The sequence below is a fragment of the Carlito syrichta genome, unplaced genomic scaffold (assembly GCF_000164805.1).
Source record: "Carlito syrichta isolate Samal-C Ts95f unplaced genomic scaffold, Tarsius_syrichta-2.0.1 Scaffold99338, whole genome shotgun sequence".
Taxonomy (NCBI): domain Eukaryota; kingdom Metazoa; phylum Chordata; class Mammalia; order Primates; family Tarsiidae; genus Carlito; species Carlito syrichta.
The window spans coordinates 166197-179473 of record NW_007043434.1 but is presented as its reverse complement, the minus strand read 5'-3'; the positions used below and the strand labels follow the sequence as shown (position 1 = coordinate 179473).

Genomic DNA, 13277 nt, shown 5'->3' with positions numbered 1-13277 from the left:
AGGGTGCCTGAACGAAACGTATTTGTATACCTAACCCTTAACTGTACCCTACAATATCATAATAAAAAAGATTTGATTATTAAAAAAAAAAAGGCAAGTGGGAAAAAAATCAGTTCCATTTGAGATACAAGTCAAAAAAATTGGCCACTGAATATTATTGAGTTAGACGTTTAGAGCAGAGGTCAGGGTCGGAGATACAAATGTGGTAAACAACAGCATGCAGAGTGTAGCTATTAAGAGCACTTTCCTAGGGTCAAATCTTAGCTGAGCCATTTAAGAGTTGTAAAATTAGAACAATAATAGGGAAAATATACATGCATATATAATCTCAAGTGCTTACTATTTATTTTCCTATATTTTAATAAGCAAAGCATTCATATATTAATGAATTAAAAAACTACAAAAGGGTTTATAGTCAAAAGTCTGCTTCCTAACCCTTTCTTTAAAGGTGATATGTAGATCAGTTTCTTTCATATTCTTTCAGAGATATAAGCACAAGCAAGCAAATATTTGACATATATTTGTTTAAATAACCTTTTAGAAATACAAATAAAAATATTTTAGATAAATACAAGTATAGACTCTTCTGTACTTTTTCCCACTTAGCAATGTATTGAGTATAATTTGTCTTGAAAGCCATAATCCTATAAGCCTTCTTCAGGGAAAAAAAGAAGAAATTACACTAAATAAAACTATATTCATCTAAATCATCAAGTGCGATTTAGGATAATCCACGGCATTTTCAACACGAACATTAGAGAAAATAAATAAACAAACAAACATTTGCCAAAAAGGTAAATTATATCATAATATTTCTTACAGGGACCTATTTTTTATTAGGAAAAAAACCCTAAACGTCAGAGGGCCCCTTCATCTCTCAGAAAGACACCAGTCATGGAAACACTCAGTCGAGCACCGAGGCATACTCACACAGCTCTCGGCTCAGAAAAGACGTCAGTGTGGATGTGCATCATCAGGTCTCCGCCAGCAGCGTACTCCATTACAAAGCAGACGTGCTCTTTGGTTTGGAAACATGCAAAAAGGTTCACCAGAAAGGGATGCCTTACACTATTCACAGTTTCAAAAATTCTTTTTTCACACATTAGGCTGAAAGAGAAAACATTTAAAGATTAATAGGTTTTAAAAATTCTAGTTGGAAATAATATTCTTTACCTTACTAAACTTTAAAATAAGCAAACTTTTAAACTGTAAGTTTAAAATGATGAAATTTGTCTTAGTTTTGCTATATGCACTATGAAAACTTATCTACTTGCTATAACTGAGTATATTATTATATTATATAACTTTATCTGAAGCATATTAATTAAACTAAAATATAATTAGCATGACAAAGACAACAGACTTTCCATCGACAGCATTAGAGTAGCAAACATATGGTGAGTGCTTATAGTCACATTTTTAAAAAGCTTGAGTGGGTAAATTATGAAAATTCTTCAGGAATTGGTCAGATAATTTAGCAAACTCAAGAGTGTGGGGTATAAGTGAGGGTTTACTACGTATGAAGGTTGCATGCAGGTGAAGTTTGGTGTTGCATGCAGGTGCAGTTTTCCTGCTGGAAGTGGGCCAGGAACCCAGTGTGATGCCACGTGTCCTCCTCCATTCCTAGCAATGACCACTGTCCATGTGATCAGTGATCAGGAGCTGCTTACGAGCGAGAACATGCAGCGCACAGTTCTTTGTTTCTATGATAGTTTGCTTAGTATGATGGTTCCCTAGTTGCATCCAAGTTTCAAGCATGGTTTTAAAAACTTTAAGTTTGTGATCAAGGTTAATTTCAAGAATAGCATTTGTGATTCGTAAGCTATAGTATTCAAATTTTTAGCACATAAAATATGAAGTTTGGAGTTACAGATATGCTGCATAAAATTTTCATTTAGAAGACTTGAAAATAAAGAAGCTATATAGAGAATTCTATAACATGCTTCAAGAAAGTTCCTTGAGAATAGAATTTTTCTGTAGTATCACAGAAAAATCTACTGCATTTACAGATTTTCCTGCTAATAACTATAACAAGTTGTTGCAAAGAACAGTGAGTTGCTACAAAGAGTTACTGACTCTAGATTAATTCTGCCTATATAACAAAAACAAAAGCTGCTTTTCCTTCTGCTGAAAATAATAAATTAACTTACTTATTTTTAGTACCCAGGCAAAATAGAGAGCAATGGGTATACTGTACGAACAATTAGATGTGTATGTTTCATATATAAAATAGGCAGTTTTTCTGTTTCTGAGACTGGAACCAAAAATTCACATGAATGTTTAAAGGTATTAATAATGGCTTTATTTTAAATTAAGAATGCTTAGAGTGTGGTTTCACTGGGCTTCTTTTTTTGTTGTTCCAAACAACAATTTGGCATTCCAAAATGCCAGACTAAAATCTTGATGCTAGAAGTCAGGAGTCCCATTTGCCTTCCTTTGGGGCTTTCATACTTAATTAAGGAAGAGCGCGAAAAGTATTTATTTGGGTATTCAGATTACATTTCTTTTCTTTTCTTTTTTTTGAGATGAGTCTCATTCTGTTGCCCAGGCTGGAGTGCAGTGGCACACTCATGGCCACCACAGCCTCTGCCCACTGAGCTCAGGCTATCCTTCCGCTTCACTTTTTGGTTATGGGTGAATCACTAATTCATTATGGGTGAATTTATGGATGAGTCACCAGTTCTCAATAATCTGGATGGGTGTTAGGTTAGACATATAAGTGGCATGAAAGACTAAGAATCACGGGATGAACAATCCCTTGTAACGGTTTTAATGTCATTCACAGGATTTCTTTGACAATGACTGACAATAATGACGAGGACTGGATAGATGTCTCAGCAAAACTATATAAAGGAGGAAGGCTCTTTATAGATCTAAATTTTCACAATAATTTTAATTATATGCATACTTTTTTTAAATTGGAGTCTCACTTGTTGCCCAGTCTGGAGTGCAGTGGCACGCTCACTGCCACCCTAGCATCGACCTGCTGGGCTCCAGCAATCCTTCCACCTTAGCCTTCCAAGTAGCCAGACCTATAGGCACGCACTACTATGCTCGGTTAATTTTGTTTTTTTGTTTTTTTGTTTTTTTTTGAGTTGGAGTCTCACTCTGTCACCCAGACTGGAGTGCAGTGGCCGCTCCTGGCCACCGCAGCCTCGACCTGCTGGGCTCCGGCGATCCTTCCGCCTCAGCCTTCCGAGTAGCCGGAATTACAGGCATGCGCTACCATGCCCGGCTGATTTTTTGATTTATTGTAGAGATGAGGTCTCGCTGCCCAGGCGGGTCTCGAACCCGCGGGCTCAGGCAATTCACTCACCTCAGCCTCCCAAAGGCACGGGATTACAGTAGAGACGAGGTCTCGTCAAGTTGCCCAACCTGGTCTCAGACCCACGGGCTCAGGCAATCCACTTGCCTTGGCCTCCCAAAGTGCTGGGATTAAGGCTGAGCCACTGAGCCTGGCCAATAATATGCATTTTATAGCAACAAAAAAGCTATTACATAAGAATCTTTAATTTGTCCCACATTATCTAAACTGTGCAAATGTCCATGCAACAATCCAACCTAATTCAAAACTTTAAATTTATTCATCCTGCTGAGAACATTTCCCTCTAAATTATCATTACTCTCTTCTCCATATTCCTACATAAATTCCACCTGCCAAAAAAACAGCACAAATCTAATCCCCTTTACAAGACCTGACCTAAATCCACCAGTACACCACAATTTCTTCCTTTCTGTAAACTGCTATTGTCTATATTACTTTTTTTTTTTTTTTTTGAGTTGGAGTCTCACTCTGTTGCCTAGGCTGGAGTGCACTGGCATGCTCATGAATACCACAGCCTTGACCTGGTGGGCTCAGGTGCTCCTTCCGCCTCAGTCTTCCAAGTAGCTGGAACTATAGGTGCGTGCCACCACCCTGGCTCATCTTTTGGTTCATTATAGAGACAAGGTCTTGCCAAGTTGCCCGACCAGTATGTCTCGAACCCCTGGACTCAGTCAATCCTTTCACCTCTGCCTCCCAAAATGCTAGGATTACAGGCATATATTACTTATTTTTAACTCAAACAGATCTAACCACTTTTATTAGTTAGCTCATGTATTTATATCTTGTTTCCCTAAGTGACAAGTTCCATCCAAGCATGTTTTATGTACATCCTTCAGAGTTCTTTACATGATCAGAAATGCTAGAAAATGGAAAACGTATATAAATAGTTATATTTTAGTCAGGAGAAAACCACATTATTATAATAAGGCTAAGGTCTTAGGACTGAATCCTAAATAAGCGAGTTAGCTGTGTATATTTTTGCATTTTTCTACAAATACAAAAATATACTTTCAACCCTGTTTTGTTGTGTTGAAATATAAATTGGTACAAAAAGGAATCTGAATGAGGAGGTACTGCGATAAGGTAAACTCACAATCCTTATCTTGGGACTGTGGGTGAGACTCAGAGAGTGTGTTTTACTAACAGCAGGTGGACTGAGTGTTATCTTTGTACATGAATGACTTAACTTTGCAATTAACCCATAATTTGTATTTTTTTAAGATGGCTGATTTTAAATTTTCTATGATTTATAAAAGGAGGCAATTTCTGCTTAAAATAATATCCAGATTACAGAAAGAAAATTTATACTATGTAAAAGAACTATCATTGAGAAACATCAAGTGCTCTAAACATACCTATTTTAAAAAAAACAGTAACATCAAATTCTATCAATTTATTAAAAAGATGAGAAGTGAATATTAAAAATTTTGCGGCCAGGCTCGGTGGCTCAGCCTGTAATCCCGCGCTTTGGGAGGCCGAGGTGAGTGGATTGCCTGAGCCCGCGGGTTAGAGACCTGCCTGGGCAACTTGGCGAGACCTCATCTTTACAATAAATCAAAAATCAGCCGGGTGTGGTAGCGCGCACCTGTAATTCCGGCTACTTGGAAGGCTGAGGCGGAAGGATCGCTGGAGCCCAGTGGGTTGAGGCTGTGGTGGCCAGGAGCGGCCACTGTACGCCAGTCCGGGCGTTGGAGTGAAACTCCAACTCAAAAAAAAATAAAATAAAATAAAAAATTTTGCTTAGCTATAGTTTAGTGTGAGTTATTTACTATTTATACTTGTAAGTAATAACATGCTTTTAAAAATATACTGGTCTTTTAAAAATTTTTAAATTCATTTTCTTCTTGCCTTCTTTTAGATATGCCGCAAACGTCTCTAAGAGTGAGTTTCATTTCTTACTCTTGAATTTTCCATTTGTTTTTATACCAGTTGTACTTAATTTTTTAAAAATTTCATGATTCTGAAAAGTACAGAAACTTTTTTTTTTTGAGTTGGAGTCTTACTGTGTCACTCAGGCTGGAGTGCAGTGGCATGTTCACGGCCACCCCAGCGTTGACCTGCTGGGTTCCAGTGATCCTTCCACCCCAGCCTTTCGAGTAGCCAGAACTACAGGTGTGTGCTGCTACACCCCCATCTAATTTTTTTTTAAATTGCAGAAACGAGGTCTCGCCAAGTTGCCCGGGCTGTTAGTAAAACACACTCTCTGAGTCTCACCCACAGTCCCAAGATAAGGATTGTGAGTTTACCTTATCGCAGTACCTCCTCATTCAGATTCCTTTTTGTACCAATTTATATTTCAACACAACAAAACAGGGTTGAAAGTATATTTTTGTATTTGTAGAAAAATGCAAAAATATACACAGCTAACTCGCTTATTTAGGATTCAGTCCTAAGACCTTAGCCTTATTATAATAATGTGGTTTTCACCTGACTAAAATATAACTATTTATATACGTTTTCCATTTTCTAGCATTTCTGATCATATAAAGAACTCTGAAGGATGTACATAAAATATGCTTGGATGGAACTAGTCACTTAGGGAAACAAGATATAAATACATGAACTAAGTAATAAAAGCGGTTAGATCTGTTTGAGTTAAAAATAAGTAAAATATGCCTGTAATTCTAGCATTTTGGGAGGCAGAGGTGAAAGGATTGACTGAGTCCAGGGGTTCGAGACAGGCTGGTCGGGCTGGAGGGCTCAGGTAATCTACTCGCCTCAGTCTCCCAAAGTGCTGGGATTACAGGCTGAGCCACCAAGCCCTGCCAAGAACAGAAACTTAAAAACTGAAGTTAAGTATAGGCCACTCATCTACTTTTCTCCAATGCTGGTTTCATTTTCAGTAGGGGTAAATTGGCCTAGGTTCTGGCTGAAGCTCCATCCTGTGATCTGGATTTCTTACTTAATAGCAATGTATTGTGCTGTCTAGAGTTAATTAGAAAGCATTTTCCTACAAAGACTTGGCTCAAAGAAGTAACAATGTATAGCAGAAAGCTATATAAACCAAGAACAGAAGTAGTAGCCAGTTTCCTATTATTTTAGAAAACAAATGAATTTACCATTAATGAATGTAGAATTAAGCAAATAATCTTTCAGGCTGGGTGTGGTGGTTCATGCCTGTAATTCCAGAACTTTGGGAGGCTGAGGTGGGAGGACTGCTTGAGCCTAGGAGTTAGAGACCAGCCTAGGTAACACAGCAAGACTTTGTCTCTACAAAAAAATACAAAAATTAGCTTGGCATGGTGCACGTGCCTGTAGTTTTAGCTACTTAGAAGGCTGAGGCAGGAGGATTTCCTGAGCCCAGGAGGTCAAGGCTATGGTAAGCTGTGGTCATGCCACTGCACTGCAGCCTGGGTAACAGAATGAGATTCTTGACTCAAAAACAAAACAAACAAAGAAACCAAAAAAACCCTCAAACCAAAAACAACAACAACAACAAACAACCCCCCCAACCACGTAATGATGCTCAGAGTATTTTATAAATATCCAGCAATGGTAATCACAGCACTTTGTGAGGCTGAGGTGAGAGGATTGCTTGAGACCAGGAGTTTGATACCAGCCTGGGCAACATAGCCAGACCCTGTCTCTAAAAAAAATAAATTAATTAATTAAAAAAGTAAATATCCAGCAAGATCTTCTCTGCATGTTTTTAGATATCAGTAAAGCATCTAGTTTGATTTGACTGAGAAGTATAAGAAAAACAGAAGTAGAGGTGAAAAATAAGTAGACAAATTCAAAAGAATAAGATATTTTTAACATAAAGATAAAAACCCTCAATCTTTTAAGACCTGTCTTAATTCCAAGAACAACCCATATGGTAGAAAAAAAAAACATTAAAACTAGCAATTTGTAGCCGGGTGTGTGTGTGTGTGTGTGTGTGTGTGTGTGTGTGTAGCACTTCATACAATTCAGTAAGGCTAGTAATACCAAAAATATATATATATTTAAATATATGGGCTAACGGGTTCAGAAATGTTCAGGAAATGCCCTGGGGTCAAATCATTACCAAGGAGGAAAAATCAGGACTAGAAAAGTCAGTTGTTTTAATGCAGGGCTCCTTTCTTTATACAGGGCTGTCTATCATTAATATCAGTAGATGCTTATAAGTAGTGTAAGAAAAAAACTATTACATAGCCAATGAAAGTCACTTTTTGTGATAAATATGCCATTTTAGATAATAATTTCTATATTTAATCATTCTGTATTAATTTAAGACAGTTATTTTAAAGTATATTGTCTAACCTAATTACAATCTTTATCCCCAAATACTTGCATCTTAATAATTGTATAAAAAGAGGTACCCACAATAACTTATTTTATTAAACCTGGAAAGGTAAGAGGTTATCATCAAAAAATGTAACTTTTTCAAAAAAGAGGAAAAGGGAATGTATAGTTTACAAAGCAGAATTTAGTAACCATTCTGTTAATTGCAGATTATCTGTAAATGACATTTGACCATTTCCATAAGATGAAATGAGATACAGCTTCACTGAACCACAGTTCAGTAACACCCATTTATTAAAAAAACTTAACAGAATTAGTTTAAACATTCACCACCTTTCCTCCATATCCACTAGCCAGTTAATTTTTATAAGATGAGGAAAAGAAAATGGCTAGGAAGAAAAACAGTATTTAATTAATGTCTGCCTTATGTCAGGTATAGATACACTAACTTATTCAGTTTCTTTGCATATTACTGTAAAATCTGGCAGTCTTGCTGTTGCAATATATACATCATTTCTCCCAAAGGACAACTTTAAAAACTAACCTGTCTACTTCGTCTCGAGCTACAATGTCTCCTTTCTTTAAGGCTTTAATAGCAAACATCTCATTTGTGTGTTTATATTCAGCCAACAGCACCTAAAACAAGATTAAAATAGTTATTTTCCATTTGAGTTACTAATTTTGTAGGTATTCCAAAAAACTCCAAAAGATTACCTTTCCAAAATGTCCTCTTCCCAAGACAGCACAACATCTGAAGTCTTGTAGATTAAACTGAAACCTCTGCTGAGACCTGAAACCAGTAATTTCAATTAAAATAAGGTAATAAAGTATGGTAGCAAACAAACTCTAGGAGCAAAACTTTATATTTATTCTTTACCTTCTATCCTCAAGCTCTCGAATACCACTATATTCTAAGCCTGATTGAGGAATATCAGGCTCATATTCAGATTGAGATTTTGGAAGTATACTATTTCTGTCATTCTCAATATCAAAAACAGTTTCTGAATCCTGTAAAACATTAAATACTTTATTAAACCACAGAAACATTCAGAAAGCAACTTATTTGGTAATGATAAAATTGAAGAAAAAAATATTTCAAAAGTCATCATAAATATTCAAGAGAAAAGTAAAATTCAGATACTGGTTATACTTTTTTGCTCTTTTTCTACCTTTTTTTTTTTTTTTTTTAATAGAAATAAGTCTTGCTCTGTCACCTAGGCTGGAGTGCATGACATAATCATTTCACTGGGTCCTCAAACTCCTGGGCTCAAGCATTTCTCCCACCTCAGTCTCCCAGGTAGCTAGGATTACAGGTACACGCTACCACACCCAGCTAATGTTTTGTTTTCTATTTTTTTTTTTTTTTTTTTTTTTTAGAGACGGGGTCTCACTATGTTGCCCAGGCTGATCTGAAACCCCTGGACTCAAGTGATCCTCCTGCCTTGGCCTCCCAAAGTACTGGAATTATAAGTGTGAGCCACTGGATCCAGCCCTTTTTTACTTTTATGTTCTCAGAGATGGGTCTCACTATGTTGCCCAGGCTGGGCTTAAACTCCTGGTCTCAAGTGATCCTCCCACCTCACCCTCTCGAGTAGCTGGAGCCATTAATTTCATATTACATTTATCTTAAAAATGTGAAAAATTAATACATTATTATAATCTTCTTCAGTGTATACTGTCAACCAAGTTAGAGATGAAGAGTGTTTCAAGCAACGTATCATCTAATATCAATCATGCTCCTACACAACTTCTAGTGTAAGCAGCCAATTCCATCACCTATGGGCATCCAAGGCTAATGACAATGGCATGCCAACATGAAGATGGTAGTTCTCTCTTGGCAGCTCAATCTAATTTAGCTGAAGATAGTCCATTCACAGGAAACATAAACGCACAGTTCCCGGTGACAATTTCAAATAAAAAAGACACTTTATTTACTATGATGCTTTTACCCCCATTCATTTGATGAAGAGGAATTACTCAAGGTTGATAATGACTTGCCTGTCCTGGTGTATCCAAAACCCTTAATTCAGAAGAGCCATCTATTTCTCCCAGTGAAGAAGCACGTGGTGGGGCCGGAGGAGGTTCAGGCTCAAGATCAAAGTCCAATTTAGTTACTGTAGAATCGCTTATAAAAGATAAAGTAATTCACCAAAACAGTAATTCAAAGTATGCATTTTAAATAGCTTTAAAATTAAAGCAACAACTTAATTTTTTAAAGTAGAGACGACTAGTTTCAAAATACCACTTGGAAAAAAATGAAGCTCTCAGTACACTGGTGTAATCAATATGTAAGAATGCCACAATAACTATTTTGCATAAGAGATGCTTAAAAATCTTAGACACATACCTCGCTGGAGGTGCTAGTTCAGGTATGCGCATGTCAACCACTGGCACTGTAGTAGGCACAGGAGCTTGAGGGCTGAAGGTGCCAGAATGATTTACTGTAGGAATAGCTCTTCTTACTAGTCTTCCCCAAGTGGCAATATTAATATTCATTTGAGGAGCTCTGAGAAATGTTTTGCCTGTAGATATTGAAAATAACAAAAATAAAATGAGTAATTTCTTTATATATTACCAAAAGCCATAATTTAAAAATCCATATTCATCAGTTTATAATTTATACATAAAGAAAATTAATCATTTAAAAAAAACAGTTTTTAACTATTTGTTATTCAAGGTTAGTACAAAATAGCATCAATAGTTTTACAAACAAACAGGTAAGGAAAACTTTCTTTTTCTTAAGTCTAATAATAATATGTGGTTAAGGTTTTAAAAATAATTCTTATCTTTTAGAAATAGAAACTACAGTATTTATTAATGAATCAATGAAACGCCTGGGTTTGCTTCAAATAATATGTGAAAGTAGTGAGTAGATGGGATACAGTCAACAAAATTAGCTGTGATTTGATTATTGCTGAAGCTGGGTGATGGTAGTACACTGCACTTGTGTCTCCACTATGGATGGGTTTTAAATATTCTAGCCGGGACTAGGTGTGGAGGCTCACACCTGTAATCCCAGCACTTTGGGAAGCAGAGGTGAGAGGACTGCTTGGGCCCAGGGGCTCAAAACCAGCCTGGACAACTTGGCGAAACCTCATCTCTACAAAATTAGCCAAGCATGGTGGTGCATGCCTATCGTTCCAGCTAGCTGGAAGGCTGAGGTGGAGGACTGCCTGAGCCCAGAAAGTCGAGGCTCCAGTGAGCAATAATCCCACCACTGTCCTCCAGCTTGGGTGACAGAGTGAGACTCTGACTCAACAAAACAAAAACAAAAACAAAAGCAAACAAAAAATATTCCAGCTGGGCATGGTGGCTCGTCCCTGTAATCTAAGCACGTCAGGAGGTGAAGGTGGGAGAATCTTTTGAGTCCAGGAGTTTGAGACCAGCCTCGACAATACGGTGAGACCTCATCTCTCCAAAAACAAACAAACAAAATAGCTGGGCATGGTGGCATGGCTCTGTAGTCCCAACTACTTGGAAGGCTGAGGCAGGAGGATTGCTGGAGCCCAGGAAGTTGAGGCTGCAGCGAGCTGGGATGACGCCACCGTAATCCAGTCTGGTGGCAAAGTGAGACCTTGCCTTAAAACAAAACAAAAACAAATACTCCCCCACTCCTCAAAGTTAGAAATAAATGGTCAACTAGAAAGAAAAAACAAAAACAAAAACAAAAAACCGCGGGCTCGGTGGCTCAGCCTGTAATCCCATGCCTTTGGGAGGCTGAGGTGAGTGGATTGCCTGAGCCCGCGGGTTCAAGACCCGCCTGGGCAGCGAGACCTCATCTCTACAATAAATCAAAAAAAAAAAAAAAAAAAAAGAAAGAAAAAAAACCACAAAGAGGTATTACTTTTTATTTAGTAATTAGATTATCTGTATTTAAGAAAATACCAAAATACCCTGTATTTGATTCTTAGTAATTACCTTGTTGTTTTGAAAAAATTTTCTTTTGTCTTTGAAGTTTTGGTCTTCTTTCAATAACTGGATTAAAAAAGGTGACCTGTAGTGAAGAAAATTCAAGTTGACATGAAAACATATTGTCATCTATGGTTGATAGAAATCCACTAAACTCAAAGATTTGAAAGCTTAACGAAATTTTAGTTGTAATTTAGTCCAGCCCCCTCATTTTCTAGATGAGAAAACAGACCTAAAGAGAATAATTATCTGTCTCAAGGTCACATACCTATTCAGTGGCAGAGTTCAGTCAAGAACTCAGGTTATTTTTCTGTCAGCCTAACACTCTCTCCACTTCTATATCACGCTGCCTACATACGTAATTTCAACTGTAGTTATTTACATTTAATAAAATACATGTATTACCTCTGCAAATAAAGTACCCTGTGGTTCCAAATAGAGACACATGCCATGCCGTTGGTTGTCTAAAAAATCTTCTAACCTCAGAAATTTTACAGCACACAGAGATCGCCAATCACGCCAATAAACTGAAATTTCCAGTTCACGTGACTAGGATAATTAAAAAAAATAAACAGAAAAGACATCATTGGACACACACTTGAATAAAATATCACAAAAATATGAAATACAAATACAATAAACGAAGATAACACACACAAAAGTCACACTATTTTAAAGACTTTTGTAATGTTTCTCAATTGTATATTACTTTAACAAACTTACACATTTTAACTCAAAGGAACAAAACTTATATTCAGACACTCTCCAGTTAAGGTATTCCTAAAGTATGCTTATAGAATACATTACTGGGAACAACCAATACAGATGAGTGACCACAGAGACTTTGCCTCTCACAGTTTCTTAGATTTCCCTCTTCCACTTACCATCACGTGCTATACTATTGCTAAAAAACCCAGTGTGTGCCTCAAAGAATCCATTTTAGTCCTTTTAAATTTACCACCATACTGCTGAGCCAGGAAAAGGCTTGCAAATAGTACTTAATCTGCAAGTACGATGTGCCACACACTATGCTAAGTACTTTAAAAATATTAGGTCATATAATTTTCTTTTTTTGTTTTTGTTTTTTGAGTTGGAGTCTCACCCCATCACCCAGGCTGGAGTGCAGTGGCATGCTCACGGCCACCCCAGCGTCGACCTGCTGGGCTCTGGTGATCCTTCCGCCTCAGCCTTCCAAGTAGCTGGAACTACAGGCGCGTGCTACCACGCCCGGCTAGGTCATTTAATTTTCAAAAGAATACCACTGGGTAGCAAGACCCTTGAGTGCAGGCTGTGAGTGCAGTGGCCTGTGTAGGAAGGGAAGAAAAGGGAAATTCAGACTAAGCTTTATACAGAAAGATATTCATTTATTATAACACAAAAAATTAAAAAGGAAAATCAGCAAGAACTCAAATGCTCAAAAACTAGAAATAAATTATGTTATACCATATCTATATAAGAGAATACACTGTAGTCACTAAAAACAGTGCTCACATTGGCAAATACACTGAACGTTTTAACAGCCTTAAGCATTAAGTGCATTTGTAGGATATAGTTAATAAATTGGGGTCAAGTCATAAACTGACTTCTACCTATATGCTGTAATCCATATATTATTTATTTATCTATTTTTTTTGAGTCGGAGTCTCACTCTGCCACCCAGGTTGGAGTGCAGTAGAGTGGCATGGTCATGGCCACTGCAGTCTCAACCTGTTGGGCTTAGGTGATCTTTCTGCCTCAGCCTTCCAAGTAACTGGAAACTACAGATGCAAGCCACCATGCCTGGCTAATTTTTGTTGTGATTTTTTTTTTTTTTTTTTTG

At 37.2% G+C, this 13277-nt stretch overlaps 1 protein-coding gene across 2 annotated transcripts in view; it reads right to left on the bottom strand.

Annotated features, from left to right (window-relative positions):
• Window positions 1–414: 414 nt before the first annotated feature.
• LOC103265935 (serine/threonine-protein kinase N2) overlaps window positions 415–13277 on the bottom strand; it is a 73796-nt gene continuing 60933 nt past the window's right edge. For both annotated transcript variants that reach the window (XM_008063582.2, XM_021715073.1), the window contains exons 8-15: window positions 11864–12007; window positions 11468–11543; window positions 9897–10071; window positions 9548–9674; window positions 8427–8557; window positions 8264–8339; window positions 8094–8185; window positions 415–1107 (exon numbers count right to left, since the gene is read on the bottom strand). In XM_008063582.2, coding sequence (XP_008061773.1) covers window positions 927–1107; window positions 8094–8185; window positions 8264–8339; window positions 8427–8557; window positions 9548–9674; window positions 9897–10071; window positions 11468–11543; window positions 11864–12007 — 1002 coding nt within the window. In that variant the 3' untranslated portion in view covers window positions 415–926. The remainder of the gene's footprint in view (window positions 1108–8093; window positions 8186–8263; window positions 8340–8426; window positions 8558–9547; window positions 9675–9896; window positions 10072–11467; window positions 11544–11863; window positions 12008–13277) is intronic.